This window comes from Argopecten irradians, chromosome 2, assembly GCF_041381155.1.
Source record: "Argopecten irradians isolate NY chromosome 2, Ai_NY, whole genome shotgun sequence".
NCBI classification, from domain to species: Eukaryota; Metazoa; Mollusca; class Bivalvia; order Pectinida; family Pectinidae; genus Argopecten; species Argopecten irradians.
Genome location: NC_091135.1, coordinates 27,333,467 through 27,355,011, shown reverse-complemented (window position 1 = coordinate 27,355,011; position 21,545 = coordinate 27,333,467). Strand labels below are relative to the sequence as shown.

General features: G+C 35.0%; 1 protein-coding gene across 1 annotated transcript; it reads right to left on the bottom strand.

The window, feature by feature from the left end:
* Positions 1-3,475: 3,475 nt before the first annotated feature.
* Positions 3,476-20,864, bottom strand: LOC138315004 (uncharacterized). The gene is made up of 4 exons (XM_069255710.1): positions 20,308-20,864; positions 19,696-19,869; positions 18,784-18,918; positions 3,476-4,595 (listed from the first exon to the last, which is right to left on the bottom strand). The coding sequence occupies exons 1-4, from the start codon at positions 20,384-20,386 to the stop codon at positions 4,420-4,422; spliced, it is 564 nt and encodes a 187-aa protein (XP_069111811.1). The 5' UTR covers positions 20,387-20,864; the 3' UTR covers positions 3,476-4,419.
* Positions 20,865-21,545: the final 681 nt, after the last annotated feature.

Sequence of the window (21,545 nt, the reverse complement as noted above, 5' to 3'; positions counted from 1 at the left end):
TGCGGATGTAAATTTACATTCGGAAGTCACTTGCATTCGCATATTTATTAGATTTTAAACTGGAACTACAAACATTTACCATTGGCGTCCTATCTGATTTGAGTCAAATAAACTCTATAAGACCATGGGTTTATGAATAACAAGCATAGTATGTGTGCATGCGTTGAAAACGTCCGCGATATAGTCATAATTATATTTGCCTTGTAACGAAGCTGATACATCGGCGTAACGTTTTCAGGCAAAAGGAGTGAGTCAATGTTAGAAATTCCATGGTTGGTTTTTTTTTTTTATTTGATTAAAAGAATTACCATAGCTATAGTTTATCTTACGGAACTCCATCGTCGGTGACCAACGGTTGATTGCACAACACTACGCCACATTTATCACCCGTGGGACAGCTCGATCTCAGCGCGCCGCTTTCGTCATCTGATAGGCTTCGACAGATTTTCGTGCCGATTTTTTTAGCCAATGAGATTGTAGGTAACATACGCTTCACAGAAGCTTTACATTACCAAAATTGATATCAATAAATATTCTCCCTCCAAACTGATTTGTTCTCATTTTAAAAGAGTTATGTTTATTTGTTTCTATTTATAGAGTGACGTCATTGAAGCGGTACTCGAAGATCGAGCTGTCTCGAAGATCGAGCTGTCCAAAGGTGATATGAGTAGCGTAGTGTAGGGCAATCAACCGTGGATCACCAACGATGACGATACTCTTAACATATCAAAACTCTACAACATACCAAGAGGTTCATGGGCCTAAACGGTCACCTGATATTTGATCGACATTAGTTATGTTATTTACCAGCCAACTGATGTCCTTTGTTCCTTTTGACAAAAAAATACATAATCACGAAATAGAGAAAAAATTCTGAACGTAAAAATATTTACATAAAGTATAATAATAAAGAATATTATTAAAATATTATAAATTTATTAATTTATCATGGATGTATTTTTTTAAGTTCCAATAATGATTATTATCCAAAGGGCAATAACTCGTTATCGCGTTTACAATGTCCAATAAAAGTTTATTCAAGCTGATTTTCAAAACTGTGCGCTATCAATCCAATTTTAGTCTAAATGCAATGTTTCATCAAGCTGAGTGCAAATTTGCTCAACTTATCTTTTCTTCTATGATCAGTTTACCCTAAAAAAAATTTTTTTAAATCCCTAAAAAACCATGAAGATATTTACGTAACGTTAATAACGATCAGAAATTAACATTGCATAGACGCAATTTAAACATTTCCTGTGACTTACTTGGGTGTTTAATAAAAAGACTGTGTGGGGAAACCTAGATATTTTTAACATCTTGATTTTATGACAGAGTTTTCGTAAACCGCACTCTTGCTTTTCTTTATTTTACAAAATTTCTCCTTTGTTTGACATGTATAATGCTATGCCTTAGTCAGTATGACATTTAATTTGTTTGTCTTTATCATTCAAATAATATTTAATGCCACCGTCTTGTGGCCATTTCACACAAATCTATTTTTGTTGTTTTTGTGACAAGATGGAGGATGCATAAAAGGCAGCTACGCACTTAGCTTAACTTATGCATAACGATACTTGCACATATAGTTTGTAAGTTTCTCCCGTTAATCTAGAAGCTGTATTTATTGTAGGGATAACTTCCCTATACTGACAGGAGTAAAGGATCATGGGTAGGAAAAGAAATCAAGTCGCCACTTTGATGAGAAAGTGCGAGCTCCAATACTAAATTTTGGTAATTAACCACCCTCTTCCAACATTAATGTATCCTTTTATGGAACACCATTTCTCTTATATAATTTTCTATTTCCACACATGATCTTTTATTTCACTACATAATTATTATCTTATACTTTTTTCTGTTTGTTTTGTTTTGTTTGTCGTCATAAGTATATGTCTGGCAGAGTGGCATACTTTTGTTAAACCCCACTCATGCTCTATAACAATAGAGTTCATACATAATAAGTAGTAAATAGAATGAAAATTTATATGGTGGTGTGCTTCATTTCGATATTTTGTGAATTTTAAAATAGCTATTTGACGCAAATACACATTACCGGAATTTCAGTGTTCTGACAATACAGACAAAACACTAATGCAAATTTTTACAAATTGGTTGTCGATTAAAGATGCTCCACCGCTGACAAATGGTATTTTATCACTATTAAAAACAGGAGCAGACGATTTAATATTTTTCTTCAGTTACAAAAGTAATTTACTTTACACCATTACCACTCTTGAAAAGTTTGAGCTTTTAATTTTACTTCAGGTTAAAAATATCGAAAAAACAATAAATTGCATCCCGAAAAAATACCGTACCACTATATCCTATATGGAATGTAGTACTGAATGTGCATGCACCTAAGGCAAAATAAATTATTTCATATTATTTTTTTGTGTTAATTAGGCTATTATTTACACGATTAAATACCAATTATTGTTCAAATGATGAATATCATTTGTGCTCTGTCGGCGGTGGAGCATCTTTAAGTATGGATATTCGTATGATTTACAAAATCAATAACATATAAATTTATTTTTGACATTGTAAAATTTGAAAGATTCAACGCTTCACAGAAGAGATCCTACCGACAGCAAGAATGGTACGAGGAAGCTTGTTTGTAAAGTAAATAACCTAATGTTAATAATAGATTCTTTGTAAATGTAATGTAAATCAGTGTTACTTTAGACAAGTCTTATTTATTTCCTTATTTTAAAGGCAAAATAACTTGTACGCTTCTCGATATCAGATTGATTACTGCACAGCTTGGTTTATGTTGTCCTTTGTTGTATACTTAGGCTTGTATTTTGTCATGTTCATATATCAATGTTAATATCTGGAATAATATGCGCAATATATATGCCACTATGCTACATGCTAAACAATTCCATATTCAAATCCTTAACAGCATTAATGTGGCGTCAACCAACCAAAACTCTTCTGTCACTACGTTTTTACTGATTAAATTGAAATACTACTTTTCGAAATGGAATAAAAGTTATATAATACGATTAGTTACGGTTTCAAACTACGTAGTAGTCATTTGATACTTTTATTCCATGTCCATGTGAATAAATCCCAACAGAATAAAGCACCTTTTTGATTATGTATCACATATATTTACATGTAAGCTTAGTACATCCTAGTCCGCTAAACCTGCCTATACTATTAGGCTTTTTTTTGATTTTTTTTTTTTTTTTTGCCTAATATATAGTCAGCTCGCGGTACCTCTTAAAAATGTGAAATCGTAGGCCAGATTTGGCCTACGCTACGTCAGCGGCATATTTCTAATATATCGTCCATGCAATACCGGGAAAAAGTACACATACCTTTATATTGGGATCTTATGTACTCCTTTGCCCCCATGTTACATCCAATTTATGAAATTAAACAACTGTGTACAATGAAATACTTCAGAGACCCTTCTATTTCACACATTTGTAATGGCCGCCGTATACACATTTAGTAGAGCAAACGGCAGCCAATCAACTTCGCTTCCAGTTTTATTTTTAAATATCCACGTGTAGTTGAAAGATAAACAAAATTCTACCGTGTATATGCTACATGTATATGCAACGTGAATATCGCGAAAGTTATGCGGTACCAGCAATAGTCGTGTTCAATTTGAATATTTGACAACATGTCGTGTATGTCGACCATGATTTTACTTTAAAAACTCTAACTGGCTAGCATTTTGTTTATCTTTCAACTACACGTGTTTTTTTTTTAAAATAAAACCGGAAGCGAAGTTGATTGGCTGCCGTTTGCTCTACTAAATGTGTATACGGCGGCCATTACAAATGTGTGAAATAGAAGGGTCTCGGAAGTATTTCATTGTACACAGTTGTTTAATTTCATAAATGGGATGTAACATGGGGGCAAAGGAGTACATAAGATCCCAATATAAAGGTATGTGTACGTTTTCCCGGCATTGCATGGACGATATATTAGAAATATGCCGCTGACGTAGCGTAGGCCAAATCTGGCCTACGATTTCACATTTTTAAGAGGTACTGCGAGCTGACTATATAATAGGCAAAAAAAATAAAAAATAAAAAAGCCTAATAATATAGGCAGGTTTAGCGGACTAAGTACATCCAAGCAAGATAATCAACCTATAAATATTCAATGCAATACCATCTAACTGTATTATTGCAAATAGATTTCTTTTTACAAAATAAACTTAATCAGTCTTTTATCATTGCATACATAAATGAAAAATACATATTTATAAATATAAACATCACCGCCCCTTACATGTATAATTCTACATAACATGCGCACACAGAATTAAAATGAAGAACAGTTAATATATTTCCCTTCATCGGGATCAATGAACACACTTTCTTCACTACAATAGTGTCGTATTCAAAATGTATTTATCTTTACGTCTATAATGACTAGGTGTACAATTGTTGGTCATCATCCTGATTTGGTCCCTGAGTGCTCCAGACTTCGTTTACAAAACTTGACAATGTTGTCGAATGCCTTTGTAAGGCCATCGCCAGTTACTGCACTAGTGCACTGAATTGTACATAGCCTTCCTGTGACGTTATAAAGTCCCAGACCCTCCAGCAAGGCTCTTTCCGTCATCACATCTGCAAAGACACATTTATTGTATAAATTATTCGCAGCCACCGATGTCTCCATCAAAAACGTATTTTCTTTGTATATACTGTAAACGTAACATTTTAGCGCAGATGCAGAAAACTGTTAATGATAATGTAAATTAGCGAAATTCGATAGTTCATACCAGAAATTCCCTAACTGGATTTAACAAAACCTAGCGTTGTACATGAATTAGCGCTTTCACAGGCAGCACAAAAAGCGCTAAAATAAAACTACTACTACATTTTGGACGTATACAGTAATATGCGTTGTTTAATAGAAAAGGGAATTGTGCAATGTGTGCGGCATATTCCAAAACGCTTCAAGTAAACACCGACTGTGCATTAAACATAAACAACAACACAACATGAATCTAAATCGCCCGTTATATACAAGTATTTTTTTCTTTTAGAGTTTTGTAATAACAACGAAATATATGTTCAAAAATTCTTTATTTTGTTAAGCCAAGATACTTGAAAGAAATAAAAGAACATGTGGACAAAACGAGTGTTATAAGGTGAACGAAATGAGTGTTATAAAGTGAACAAACTGACTGTTATAAAGTGAACAAAACGAGTGTTATAAAGTGGACAAAACGAGTGTTATAAAGTGGACAAAACGAGTGTTATAAAGTGAACAAAATGAGTGTTATAAGGGTTGAACTAAATGTGAAGGAAATTATGAATTTTTGACCCTGCGAATGTCGTTAAATCTCGATTCCATATATAGAAAATGTAACAAAAGCAATAACAGGATTAGTAACATCATTATATCAAAACAAGGCAGTGTAGCAGGCCTAATGGCTCGTACTGCTAATAGTCGGTCGTGTCTGAAAAGCTATTACGGTTTAATGTCCTGATATATTCGTGGCTGATGCTTCTTTGACATAGATCTGGTATAGTAGATACTAGCTCTATATACTCTCGAAATAATTGGAAGAAAATTGATGTTTTGTCTCTCTTTTTTCCACAAGATAAATACATGGAGCTATTCCTATCGCTTTTTTCAGGAGTAAATAGTACTGATTCTATTGTCCTGTTCGGTATTCATGTTATCGAAGATAGAAATTGCTACCATGGTGTTCAAACGATCAACATTAAAGCAGATTTAATACCAAAATAAAATATGTTTCTGTCGCTTGAACATCAAGTGCTTAGACAAAATAGATCATCCGGCAAAAGTTTTTTTTATCTTATTTCCATAACTGTAACTATAAACTTTAACAAATGACTTTGTAAAAGCAAATTAGATGCAGACGTATTTGTAAAATGAATAAAGATCAATGCTACACACTCTATGAGCATACATTAAGCTCTGATAAAATTGCCAAAGGTTTGTCGGGAATCGGATGTTTGAGTACACCGCCGTGATATCAGCAGGTTCTAGTGTAGGCGTGTTGGAAACGTAGACAGAAACTACCTTCAACGTTAGGTCTTTCTATTGAAACTCAGAAGCCGAGTGTAGTCAGACACTCAACCGTCGATCGATATTGTTGTTTCCATACCAAAATATGAAATTGGAATACTTTGTGGTTATTTTAACAGGTTTCAATGGATTAACTCAAATTTCCTGATTTTAAAAGGATAAATCATAAAGACGTGAACTACGTTATTCTTTTATCTACAAATACTAATGAGTAATAATTCCGTTAACTATCCAAATAAATATCCTGATTAAAAAGACGCATTTTGTTTGATTTATATTATGACATTACTTTGAATAGATGCGAAATTTTCTTATGAATGCTTTATTATTCAAATAAGAAAATTGAAAAAATCTAAATGAAGTGCATTTAAGCATAATAAGCCCTGATTTTTTTTTAATATTGTTTACAAGTCATGTACAGATATACATATTTCAACACACTTTTATGCAGACAGTAGATCGTAGATAACACATTTATGATGTATTGTCTTTGTTAATAGCAATGTATACTATCCTGTTTGAGTGGTGTGTTGTGGTAAAAGTGCCAGACACACGACAGGAGACACATATTTCCTGATATCAGTTTTACAGTGATATCTCACAGACTGGACACACGTTGTAGAACATCGCATCGTAATGAAAAAGGTGTGTAATTCATTGTCTTCCGAAATATAGTAATTACAACACATAACTTATATTCCTAGTCGGGCAGTTAAATAAAGCGCCATCCCCTTCCTGATTTAGATATTAATTATACAAAACTATTTTTTTGCCAATTATTATAGACGATATTGGTATCTGCCACTTTACTCAAACTAAAATCGACCATGTCCTTTAGATAATCACAAAACATCAACATCAAACGAAAAATTGGTTTTCCTTGAAGGAAAGCAATTGATCACACTATCGCGGTTATTTTTTTTTACCGTGATCAACACATTATGTGAACGCTTACACAATGGCAGAACATAGGGGATCCTTAGGTCAAGGCGGTTGTTTGCTGAAAATGGTTCAAACCTTTGTGACGGTATAACTCCATCAGTGACACAAATGTTTGCCGAAATCGACTAGATTATTGGATTAGGTTTGGTGAAGACTGACAAGGTCTGTTCTGTCGTCTTGGCCCAAACAATTTTGCTACTATCAAAGACATATGCCGTTAATTGTATGGAAGAGATAGACATGTCAGCAATTTGGTTTGAAACATGTACATATTATTCACCTTCATATTAAATTACCCATGAGAAAGATTATTGCAAAAGGTTTCGCCGACCAATCTATTTGTCAGATGGCGTCGACATATATGAAAACAAACAACTGCATGGGTAATACAAAAAAATGCTCAAAATAAACTATCACACCAAAAACAAATATGAAAATAAAAAACATATAAAAATATGAGAAGTATTGACAAAATTGTATAGCATATGTCATGAAAATGAAAAAAAGAAAGAAGAGAAGCACAATGGTAAAAAGAGATTAAAGATGATTAGATTTTTTTTTAAGTCAAAACATCTGAATATAAAATAACAAGAGGCCGATGGGCCTTAGCGGTCACTAGATACAAATTACTTATATAATTTACTAGCAAACTGCTTGTTTGTTTGATTCAATTAACGTCCTATTAACAGCTATGGTCATGTAAGGACGGCCTCCCATGTACATGTATGCGGTGCGTTGCGTGTATGTTGTGCGAGGTGCGTGTTTTGGGAGACTGCGGTATATTCATGTTGTGTATTATTCAAGTCAAATATTTTATGGGTATCAGCAATTACATACTACAAATATTCGTCCATCACTGCTATTTTTTCATTCATTCTATCTCTCTCGCCTTTATATACAAAAGTCATTCAATGTACGTACAAGTGGCAATACAAAGTCCTCCACACCTACTCCTACATAAACACATACTTAAAACATATTCACGTTTTCAAGTTTCATTCTTACTAATTAACTTACACTATTATAAATACATATATGTGTGTTTTCACTCTTAAATACCTTATACACAAAATAAGACCTTACATAGATACAAAATCCCACTCGTTATAATCTTTTGTTTCGTCCTGTTTTTTTCCTTTTAATGTCATGGTGACCTATTGCGATAGTCTTTTGTCCGTCGTCGTGCAACGTCCGTCAACATTTTATTGTGAACACGATAACTTGAGTAAATATAAACTGAGAGTAATAAAACTTTTTATGTAGACTAAAATTAAAAGGTCTCGGACAATTTCGAAAACCAGCTTTGTTTGACAGTAATTTACGGAGTTATTGCCCTTTGCATTAATGATTATTATTGGACCTGGTGCACGAGATAACATTAGGAAATATAAACCGGGTTTAATGAAACTTTGTGTGTAGACTAACATTTGAACGATCTCGGACGAGTTCGAAAATCAGCCTGATGCAACGGTAATTTACGGATTTATTGCCCTTTGCACTAATAATTATTATTGGAACTTGTGAACGCGATAACTTAACTATATACGAACCGAGCTTAACGAAATATTGTCTGTTGACTAACATTGGATAGATCTTAGACGAATTCGAAATTGGACCGGATTTGATCGTAAATTCCGGAGTTATTGTCCTTTGCAATAATAGATATTGAACCTTGTGAACATATATTGTATGTAGAATAACCTTAGAAATATCTCGACAGTTATTTACGAAGTTATTGCCCTTTGCAATAATAATTATTATCGGACCTTTTGAATACAATAACTTGAATAAATATGCACTTAGCGTCATGTTTTAGACGTAAATTACGAAGATCTCTGACAAGTTCGAAAATCGACCTTGAATGATCCGAGCTTGATGAAACTTTGCATACAGACGTACATTGGAAACATCTCAAACAAATTTAAGAATAAGATTGATTCGACTTTAACTTATTTACGGAGTTATTGCCCTTTGAAATAATAATCATTAAACCTTGTGAACTAGGTAATGTGAGTTGATATGCACCAAGTTTAATGAAACTTTGTATGTAAACCTATTAGATGTATGATCACAACTATGCGTAATAAAAAAATAGAAAAAGAAATGATTAGTAAAATGTTGAAAGAATGTTTTCAAAGTAAACGTATTTAGCATATTATAATTGGAAATGGTTTACATTATTGGAGACATGGGTATAAAGTAGAGGGATAAATATCAATTATGTGATGATATATGTCCTAGATTTCCGTTTCGTTGGCTGCTGAATGTATATTGGTGTTACATATAAAAAAAAACGTCCGAATTCGACAAAAGGTAGAAATTAGATTATCTTTATTCAACAATTCAAAGTTCAAACAAAAAGGGATTTGTGCGGAACGGTTGTCCTTCATTTCTTATCCTTACAAGGCCATCACTTCTGCATTAACGTCACGTCGAAATGACATTATGTCTATACAAGGTCAAACCAATATTGGGTAAGACTTAACAAGATCTCACATCAAGTGATTACACTGTAACAGTCGTGAATTCAATGAAATATTCCAACGCTTTGTCCGTAAAAATTCCGTAACGCATTGAAGCGATAAAGTTTGTAAGTCATGCAACGGCTTCTTATTGTGGACGACAACATTTAACATAAAAGTCGACATAATTTAATTGTCTTTTCCTTTGGAAACGTTGTCCGCCTTCGATATACATTTTTACATAGTTGCCTGTTTTTAGCAGGACGTTTATATATACACTTGGGTTTTGTATATTTTACATGAATGTCCTTGTTACTCATTTGTTGGTAGACCGTTTTGGACCGATTTTGCGTATCATTTTCTTGTCAAGATACCTGTTAATGTCGACTGGTATTAGAAATATCAATCAATTGTTTCTGAGACGTTTTAGCTTCCCAAATAGGTATCTTGTGTCGGTATTCGACCTTTGTTTTTCCTCAAATACATGATATTAGGACAGCGCAATAGCCATGATGACTTTATTATTATGTCTGCTATTCTAACAAGCCTACTCTAGACCCTGCTGATATTCCTGCGGGATTTCCTCCGACATGCGATTCCGGAAACTTTGACACTTATATCAGGGCATATCATACGTTCATAATCTTAGTTTTTTTATTTATTACCAATTTACAAGTATGTTTGTCTGTTTCGACAACAATACAAGACTTGTGATAGCCTAGCTGGTACACCATTAGACACTATTTTCTTATGCGAGACCCGGAATATGAACGTTATATCTCCCTGGGTTAATTTTGTTTCACATATACGACCATAGTTCTGTCTGGTGCCAGCGCAGTGGCCTTGTGCATGACAGTTTACATAACCTGAAGGGCAAGGGCACTGAGTGATATGATAATTCTAGCTGTTTAAAGTAAGTGGAAAGCCGGGATAACTGGAGCAACCTACCGATATGCAGCTAGTACCTGGCAATTGTTGTTGATGACAAGGAGACTGGTATCATTTAACAAGCATGTAATTTACTTAGGAACTCATCGAACCATTACAATGTATGTACCGTTCTGTACATGTACACTGATGTAAGATGTACATGGGACGCAAACGGCTTGTAAAATTATCTATCTGTGCCCTAGGACGTAAAATTTGCCATATTCGTTATGTAATTTAATTTACAACAAATTCTTAGAGAATACGTCGGTTTCCGCATATTTCTGAACCAAAATTTATTTTGAATGAAGAGCAATATTATGCTGATAATTTTGAGTATCATGTGCTGCGTATTTGTAGAATCGAACTGTCAAAACCTATTAGACATTCATATGTCGTAACCGAATCGATTTCCGGCTAAAGTTAATATTATCTACGTTTATTTTACGCTTCCCGTCATATATCTTCGGTTACTGACTTTTTCGCTTCCGCGGGTGTACTTTTATTCATTACTGCAGACTTAAGTAAGCACTGGCAGGTGATGTACTTCTCAAATGCCACCTACACTATCAAGTAATTAAAGAGTGCATGCGAGAAAATCGAAAATTAATTCAGAATTCGAGACTTCAAAATACTTTTGATTGATTACTTTTATATTGGATCTGAAAGGATTTCAAAGAATGTAATATATATGTGCTAACCATGAATTGGTTGAAGTTTAATGCACTCAATGCTATAACTGTTAGTGATATGCATACGGCATAACTTATCTTCTTATGGTGGCGCCGTGCATCATACCAAAACCTCTTTATTTCTTAGTTTGGCAATTACTGCATATATATGTATAACTTTGATGTGTGACTTCGTCGTCTTGTGCATGTAAGTTACAATTATATGAAACACCATTTCTGCAATTTTCTGCAATAATTCTAAAGCTGTGACAACGGCGTCACTTCTGAGGTTAACGATTGTTTCTGCTACTTGAAATGCTCAATTTATTATAACATATTGGTTATCGTTTTCAACATCATGTGATCGGTTTGGTTAAGTATGGTTATTCATTATGTATAGCTCCTATTAACAGCCAGGTCATGTATGGCGTGTTTTGGGAGACTGAGGTATCGTTATGCGATCGGTTGAGGTGTGTTAATTGAACGCGTTTGCAGGATACTGAAGTAAGATAGTACAATAATAAACGTCCCAGCGTTCTCGCTTTCCAAAGGTGACACATCAAAACCATGTGCATCACATCACTTGTTTTCATCGAGCTAAAACACAATCGATTCAAGGGCAAAAAAACCATTAACGCGTTTACAGAGTAAAATGTTTACTTGGGCCATAGGAAAATAAAACCAGAACGGTTCATTATATAGTTGCATTTGCCATTGTATTTCATAAAGCCGACAACTCATTTCCTCAATACGGGGGTTTCGAGATCTCAAAACGACGTGGTAATATACAAATTACCGTCGATTAGTCCTACCTTCCGGTGATTGCGACATCACAAAAGAAGGTGGAACTAGTCGACGGTATATTGTACTTTATCCACGTCGTTCTGGGATCTCGAAACCGCAGTTTTTCAAAGGTAACTTCATGGAGCAACGTGATTTGTATCTATTAACATAACTTTGTCGATAAAGCCGCATGCGATAGTTTATAAGCTTACATGTATATACTTGTTCCAATAACATGTTGTACTTGAACTCGAGCTCACACCAGCAAAGAGTCGATTTGGCCTGATCATTAAAGTGTACCTATTTTCAATTTACATTGTAAGCACATGATCGCGATCAAGGGAGATAACCGCTGAAGTTTAACATTTATTAATGGTAGATGAATGGTAGATACTGTTTGACGTAAGAGATAACGTCATACGGACACACTGATCATGGTCCGCACTGATGGAACCTAGATCTGTACTGAATATAGGGATCTGTCAGCCCCACTCGCCTCTCTAACTCACTGCCTAACGGTAATTGGAATTGTAGTTCACGGCCGTAAGAACCCACCAATGAGGCACACCGTTTATGTTCAAACTAGCGTGTCAATTGTATGTTCCCTATCCCTTACGTTCTTATCATGGCTGCTCTCCAATATTGTGAGCTATCGCAGTCATCTTAAACACAAGATATTGGAAATGAATGTTATCCCTAGAATCGCTTGTCCATTTCAATTACAAACTCGTGTAGATATTTAGATTGAGGAAAAACAAATTGTTTTGTTCCGTTACTGGTATGTAGAGGAACCATTATAACACGATGTATTGGGGACTGTACATTATCTAGAAACAGAAATTGTATATGGTATCAGAACAGCATTGACTTCGATTGGCTAATGGTGAGTTTATGACTGTCAGATTGCAAATTTTAAATAGAAGTGTTTCCATTATAGATTGGCTACTGTGTAAATATTTTAGGTAGATTTTTGGTTTAAGATGTTTGATGTATCAGTTTAACAAAACTATTGTCCTTACATGACTATGGCTGTTATAATAGGACGTTAATTAATCAAACAAACAAAAAAGCAAATAATTACTATAATTGTAGATAACCAACACTATATATATACTAACAAGAAACCATCGGAACATTTTATAAATTAAATGGAATAACATAAAATGCCGTAGGTAGTAATACATATGTAAAAGACGAACCGATTAAATATTTAATAACGAATAAAACACTGGTGCTCAATCAGTCACTTTGACGCATGCGACACGTGTATGTATTACTACCGGCCGGTGGCCCGGTCATGAGTCTCGTCCTAGAAGAATGTCCTCCTTCGGGATACATTAAGGTGTCTGGCAGACGTGTGGACAGTGTCGTAATCCCCTGACAATAACTCCGTGAAACCCGGCACAAATATGTCACCTGTCATTTTCAATACAAGAAACCGGAAATCTGTCTACTGGTGATTTCACGTGATAAAAATGTAGACTGTCGAGGTAGCTGTATGTATATGATGGCTCTAATTAAGTATTAAAGCTATCTCGTTCGATATACTCTTTCTCGAAATGACAGCTTTTTTCCTGCGGTGAATCTATAGGAATTAGGTTTCAATTTCGGTAATGAGCCTATCAAACAAGACGAATTGGCATAAAGTAAAACTTTCGTTTTATTATTGATTTTAAAATCACAAATATATATGTAGCCTTTTAAGATCGGGATGCAGGTAAGGCGTTAAAATTGTACGTGCTTCTCCTATTGCATGATTGTAAAAGGCGACTAAATTTAGGATATTTTTTTTCTCTTCTTCCTAACTGACTTTATCCTTCCTAATGCCTCCCTTGGCACCGCCTCACTTAGGCCTTGAGCTGAGCATTCGTCCCTGTGAGTAAGGCTCTGGGTTCTGTCCCCTGACCGAGACACACCAAAGTCTATAAAAGTGATCGTTTCTGCTCCTGCTTAGCGCTCAGCATACAGGGAGTGGGACGACTGGTTCGCCCGTTGTCAGTATAATGTGACGGGTGGGGTTTATTGCTTGGTGCCTTCGGCGGCATGCTTCAGTGATATCCCACTTTAAAAAAGGCAACAGTTCCACTATACAAAAAGACACAACACGAACATACCGCAGTCTCCCAAAACACGCACCTCGAACTTTACACACTGCATACATTGGAGACCGTCCTTACATGACCCTGGCTATCCATAGGACGTTAAATAATCAAACCAACAGACAAAGATCAGGATGACATAGAGGCAAAGGAGTGCGATGGCTCAAAGTAATTCTTATCTGCGGTATAATGGCGAACAGATCCCTCGGAAAAATACATAGTCACTTCGAGATTTTGTTAAAGATGCTCCACCGCCGACAGAGCATAAATGATGTTAATCATTTGAACAATAATTGGTGTTTAATCGTGTATATATATGCCTAATTAACACAAAAAATAATATATAATAATTTATTTCGCTTTTGGTGCATGCGCAATCAGTACTTCATTCCATATAGGATATCGTGTCACGGAATTTTTTCGGGATGCAATTAATTATTTTTCATATTTTTAACTTGAAGTAAAATTAGAAGCTCAAACTTTTCAATGGTGGTTATGGTGTAAAGTAAGTAACTTTTGTAACTGGAGAAAAATACTAAATCGTCTGCTCCTGTTTTATAATAGTGAAAAAATACCATTTGTCAGCGGTGGAGCATCTTTAATGTTGTTTGCTTGTTTCATAAATTAAATAGTCAGGGTCATGAAAGGACGGCCTCCTATGTATGCGGTGCGTAGCGTGTGTGCAGTGCGTGTTTTGGGAGACTGCGGTATATTAGTGTTGTCTTCTTGTGTAATGGAACTTTTGCCCTTTTTATAGTACTATTTCACTGAAGCATACTGCTGAAGACACCAAGCAACACACTCCACTCGGTCACATTATACTGACAACGCGTGAACCAGTCGTCCCATTCCCTTTATGTTAAGCGCCAAACTGGAGTAGAAACTACCACTTTTAGAGACTTTGTTGTGTCTCGGCATTGGGGGACAGAGTGCTCAACAGAAGGCCAATACGTGAGGCGGTGTCAAGGGAGACGTTAGGAAGAACAAATTTAGTTAGGAAGAAGAAAAGATAACATCCTAAATTTAGTCGCCTCTTACGATCATGCAATTAGCAGCTACAATTCTAACGCCCGACCTGCAGGGACATTTCTTAATGCAATTGCATGTCTGTACTATCATTTCACAGCTTGATATCATTATTATATAGTGTTTATGGTTATTCCTATTATAATCCAATGCCTATTTAAATACACGGTATAACAAGATACGGTCATGGTCCTTTTGCAAGTAAATAGTTTCTTCCACGAAGAACACAGGATTTCACGTTGGAAGCTGGTTAGCAGATCTAAGCTAGCTATGTTTGTGATTATTGCAATTCGAGTTGATTTATTACAGCATAATTAAGACTTACAGAAGTGAAATCTGAACTCAATCACATTTCGAAATGAAAAAGTGACTTCCCACTTTCACTACAAAAACTGACCGCTTCCCATATGATGCAAATTGAATGAGGTCCAGATAATCATTGAGTGTTCGCACAAAATAGCGTTTGATGAATTTTCATATGGCTTTCGATATATTTTGCAAAAGGAACAATTTCTCCGAATAATCTACGCGAGTCAGTTAAGTTGATGTGACATATAGAAGTATTTTCTATGAAATGTTTTACTTCCTGATATATATCTATACCGCACATGGCCGCGTTATTCCGATTTCATTTTTCAAAATAAAATTAATCTAAATATGACATATATAGACAAAGGTAGAATATAAATAACAAAACATATCTTTTTACCGTTAAAAGGAAAATCGCTAAAATGTACCAGGTGTGCGAACGCACGCGCCCCTACTCTACACAACACGGAAAGATTTCAATTACACACTAGACTTATATTCCTGGTTATTTTGAGAAGGAAATAAAAGTGCAATAAGTGCTGAAATAAATCAAGGACATTTCGTTTTAAGGGGATTCCTAAAATGGCCATATCGAAAAAGATAATTAAATACTGGAATGTCGAGAGTACTCTGCCATCAGTGTTTTTTTATATACTTTAAATCTCATTCTTTGTACAAATGGCCACGTATCTCTACAAATTAACTTAACAACCATCCTTAGTGTCGTCTGACCGAGCCTTACCTTATAAGTGAAACTATTAAAGTGACTTTCCTATCCATATCTAAATGTTGAATAGCTTGCTGTTCGCTTTGGGACTGTATATAATCGATTGCATTATTCAAATGACGTTTTAACGTCTCTCTGTGTCCCGTATTTGGCTAAATATCGACACTGCACCTCATCCCATACCCACCCTAATCGGTACTTACTGCGACGAGCGATGACTTTTCACTTATAGTGTATATGTCAATGTGTTACAAGGGGATACACAAGTACATCGGAAGGTAAAACGTTACACTAAAGAAATAATCAATCAATAAATGGTTAAGCGAAGAAATAAGAAAACCTGCTACATGAATTGTATCAATATTATTATTTATTTTTTTATCGTACTGTGTTCTACCTACCATGCCAATTATACTACATTGAAATAAACGTGTTGTCAGATATTGGTCTAACGGTTCATGCTTACATTATTTTAATGTTTTTCATATAGTCCTGCACCAGTGAAAATTTAAAAAAAAAAAAAAAAAAAAAAAACACCAGGATTTATCCAAGAGGTTTTTTTCTATAAAAAATTAAATCAAAAGGTAGTGTTTTCCAATAATGCCCTTTCTGTATCATTAGTTAAAAACTTGTGTTCCTTTTCAAAAACAAATCTCAAAATTGTGACTTTGCCGTTCATTATTAAATTGTTTTAAGGCAATTATCTGTGAAAATAATATAATCTAGAACTATTGAATGACTTCGGCATCAAATGTTTATTTAGGCATTATGAGTTCCGAAAAAAATATTCAGAACATTGTAAACTGGGATCTGATTCAATTTTCTTATGTTTTGAATGAATTCCATTGAACGAAACTGTATTTTGTCACTTGACCCCATCCTCAGACAGTTACTATATTGATCTGAACTAAAAGGCTTTAAACTAACAGGGTCTGTTGATAGCTTGTACTTCGTCTGAAAAGCTTTAAATCTACATTCAGGGTCGGGTTCAGATGACCCTAATCGTCAGGAACAATTACTTTATCACTTTTACGCAAAATAACAAAAATAAATTAACAAAAATAGACGGATTATCAAAATCTTAGAGGAGGAAACATACAATAACGCAGATTATAATATATAGTGTGTTATTAATTCCGTTTATTAGTTAATGCGGCAGATGTGCCAGATGAACTGGCATTGATTGACGATCGCTGTTATCTGGTTTTGGTATACTCCCTGCAGAAGGGTATTTTATTGTAATCAGGCCTACTACCTTTCAAAAAAAAAAAGAAAAGTTTCTTAAAAACAATTTTAGCATACGAAAATATACATAGATGGCCTTTGATGACGCTACAACACAAAACAACTTTTCCTACGTAATTTGATTTTACTATTTCGGCGTCTGGTGCAGTGATATTCAGCTAATGCGCGGTAATAAGGACGACATTGGGAAACAAAAGCGACCCGCGTTATAAACTTAACATTAGTTTATTTCAGTTTATTTCATTTAAGTAAATCAACGCTATGCTTATTTTTTATTTGATTAGTTAACGTCCTAATAACAGCCAGGGTCGTGTATGGACGGTATCCCATGCATGCGATGCGTCTGATACCTTTGCGACTCTGCAAAAATATTAAACTCCTTTTATATTTACATTTTAAAAATCAAAAGCCGTTTCGGAAAGGTAGTGGAAATAAAAATAATGAATGTATGGAAAGTGTTATCAATCATGTAAGCCCATGTTTATCATACAAAACAAAAATATTTAGAAGCAAAAATATCGCATATTCCATTAAAATAGATTGATCTCAATAAACCTATTGCAAAAATAAGCAATAAATAACAATACGAGACAACAGATGGTATAAGAGGCAAGTGCCATACACCTGAAAACTGGGTTTTCACGTGAATCTGGTAGAATGAGATTGTTTACGTGACAAGGAAACCCCTAGAGACCAAGGTCTCCGTAATTACATTTGTGTTTGCGTCCGTACTGTTATTAAGCGGGTAACATATCTGGGAATAATGAGGGGGCTCCATTCACAGGCTCGTGCATCATGTTGTCATATTATCTTAATTTTGTTTCGATTCCGGGTTGGGAAATCACCTCTAAACCTGATTTCCTTTAAAAATCTGACGTAAAATCAATTTTAAAGTTTGTTTTTGTAACAATGATTGATATGTGTTATAACCAAGTGGCCTGTGGCCTATCGAGCAACATGATAGTGTTTCACAGCCGTGATATAGGTCCGCTATGTACCACTTATTGTCATAAACAAAGGCATATCGGGTTTGCTCCGTTTATTTCCGAGACTAACAACACACCTGATTTATAGGTAATTGGTATAAATAATTGGTGATGGTTAATAAGTAAATATTCGCTTTATAACTGGCATTATTAGTATTGATGCAACGTAAATTAGTAAATGTTTAGTTTGACTAATCAGCTGGTACATGTATGTGATGCAGAAAACATACCTAGTACGGTTAACTTAATAGTGGTGAATAATAACAACTCCATCATTTTACAGAATTGGATTGGTCCGATTCTTAACACATTTATCTATGATCAGGAATTACATAACATGACAAGAATGAGCTTTTAACTTACGGACGCCGTACTAGTATATCTTAACCACGTGGTATATCGTCATTAGAAGTGATGCGTTCTCGCTAAATCGTCATCATTAAAAATAGTCTGGTTTTACATTAAAGGTCAAAAACAGTGCTTTAATATCAATCAATGATCTCTTGCTATTTCATTATTTGAAAAATTGAGGGAAACCCCGACAAACCTTGGAATTTACTACATTTTGTAACTTACCCGATTTGTCGCGTTTGTTGGCTAGGACGACCACTGGCACATGCTCCAATTCTTTGTGCCTGAGTAAGGCCTGCAATACGTCCCTAGCCTCAGATAGTCTATCCCTATCAGAGCTGTCCACCACAAAAACCATCCCTTTAAAACAAATATAGAGATATGATCATAAATCACAAAGGTTCATAAAATATATTGAGTCATACCGACGTGATTTAATCACAATCTTTGTTTGTTTGGTTGGTTAAATAACGTTCTATTAACAGCCAAAGTCATGTAAGTTCGGCCTCATATGTATGTGATTTGTAGCGAGTGTGTAGTGCTAGATGCGTGTTTTGGGAGACTGGGGTATGTTCGATTGGTATCTTATTATATAGTGGAACTGTTGCCCGCGACAAGGGGGCATAACCCAGAGTTTATCTCATAGGGACGACCGCTCAACAGAAGGCCAAAAGTGAGGTGGTGTCAAGGGAAACGTTATGAAGAAAAGCTATTTTTGAAGAAGAAAAATGAAAGGATCCTAAATTTAGTCGCTTTGACGATAATGCAATAAGGCAGCAGGTATTATCACGTCTCAGCAGACATACAGCACAAAGCATAATGTCGTCTGGACTAACATTACTGTACCAAATGATCATGACCAGAATCTTTTGAAAGTCAAAACGTATATTTTTATTCCCCTTGCTTTTATGGCTTAACTGACCACATTTCAAAAAGAAGCTTTAGTCCAGTAAAACTTTGAAGCCAATGTCTTAAGAGGTTAAAAATCTTGAATACCTTAGTACAAACATATTAACTATTCTTTCAAAATATTGAAATGTAATTAATTTTCATATCTTAATAAGGCATGTTTTGAAAGCTAGTTTGAAAATAAATTATGTTTCCATACGTTGTAGCTTTTGGTTTAGCTACATGTACCTTGAGCCTGGAAAATATAGTGTTTCCATAGTCCCCGTATAGATTTGTGTCCGCCCATATCCCAGACAGTGAGTTCGTCTCCCTGATGTTCGATTGTCTCCACATTAAAGCCAAGTGTCTTTGTGGTAGTGAAGAAGTTCCGGTGCAGTAGCTGGTACAGAATAGTCGTCTTTCCTGTGCAAAGAGGGATAACTCCCACTACATTAATGTTTATTTTATTGATCTTTTACAAAACGTCGTGATAACAAAAATATATCCTATGTTAGAATTACATTTATATTAAATTACTTTTAAATGTCTTGGTTTTGTATATTATAATTACATCCTAGTAACAGTCAGAAATGACAATAAATAATTCATGAAAACAAAAAGAATTTGCTATTGTAGAATTTCAGATTTAAATACTTTAAAATGAAAAAAAATATTTTTTAAATGAAACTTTATTTTCGGATGCTATCTCAAATTCTTCGATATCTTTTTAGCAATTTAGCTATGTTTGCCTCTTTATACTTTTTATATTCAAATGAGTACAAATGTATATAGTGTGCCTTAACCCATACCAATTAGCTATGGTGATGTGATTTAAGATGATTGACGGTTGTAGTGGTTTACCTGCGTCGTCCAGGCCCGCCATTATAAGTCGGATGGAGCGACCCCCCGTGTAGGATGTATCACTCTGGTTACAACCCATGTCACGTGATTCAATGGGATACTGGTGACGTAATCGCTAATGTCTTGAGACTGACGCGAACATTAACGTCACCTTCATTGTTTCTTTTACAGATTTTCTCATTTAATTTTCGTCCTCTTCTTCATGTTTTGTTCCATAACATCCACAGTATTTCGCAATAGGCATATGGAAAAAACTGCCAGGGTGATGTCGATGTTACGTCATTATGTACGTATAATCTATATCACCATGACTAATCCGTCATACACGATGTTGATCAAACCTCCAAACACGTTTTCAAACACTTCAGGTTATAATGACTCTTAGATCTCCTCTTTGGAGATAAAGCGATCGACAGCAAATCAATTCCAACTACGTTGACACTTAAAGAATACCCAAAGCAACACTTTGATAAACTCCAACATTAGAACTACATGTAGCCCTGTCCATTTCACTCTGTGTGTTATTATATACAAAGTTTTGTGAGGTATGTAACCTGAATACCACTACTATACTAGTATTACGGTGTCACAACCATATAGGCGCTGATCTGCCCGTAAACCTTAATCCCGTGGATAATACAAACAGAAAGGTGCTTATATTTAAACTCGGAACTAGTGGCCCCAGTAAGTGAAGTTAAGGTGGTGGAGTCAATACGGAGCTTAAATTATTAACGAGTTACCGAGTGTTTTAAAGGTGAAATTTCACGCTACATACAGTTACATTCCCGATATTTAGTCAGTCGACCGTGTTTTATGACAGTTAGTTTAATTCATGTCTTATCACGATACACGGTAGTTCTTGATTCTCCACTTTCGATTATGGCGGGTTGGTAATCTTATACGGTACTTGCGTGTAAAGCGCTTTATCGGGTTACTGACGTGGAACGTATACTTATCTTCCATCTGCGATTGGGAAGTATCATTATTAAGATATTATGAGAGAGATTATAACATAGTACATGTGTTACGTTTGTAGATGTTATACATAGAGGAGACATACTGTAAAACTGTCCTGCGCCAGCTTAGCTTAACAAAGTATGTCACAAGTTACTTTATATTTCATTTATGATTCGGCTGAAATATAGAAACACCTATGCTTGTCCCCTATCTATGATGTATGGGACTTGTAGTTATGTACATGAAAGTGGCTAGGGATGGTACTAAACAGCAACAGTTAC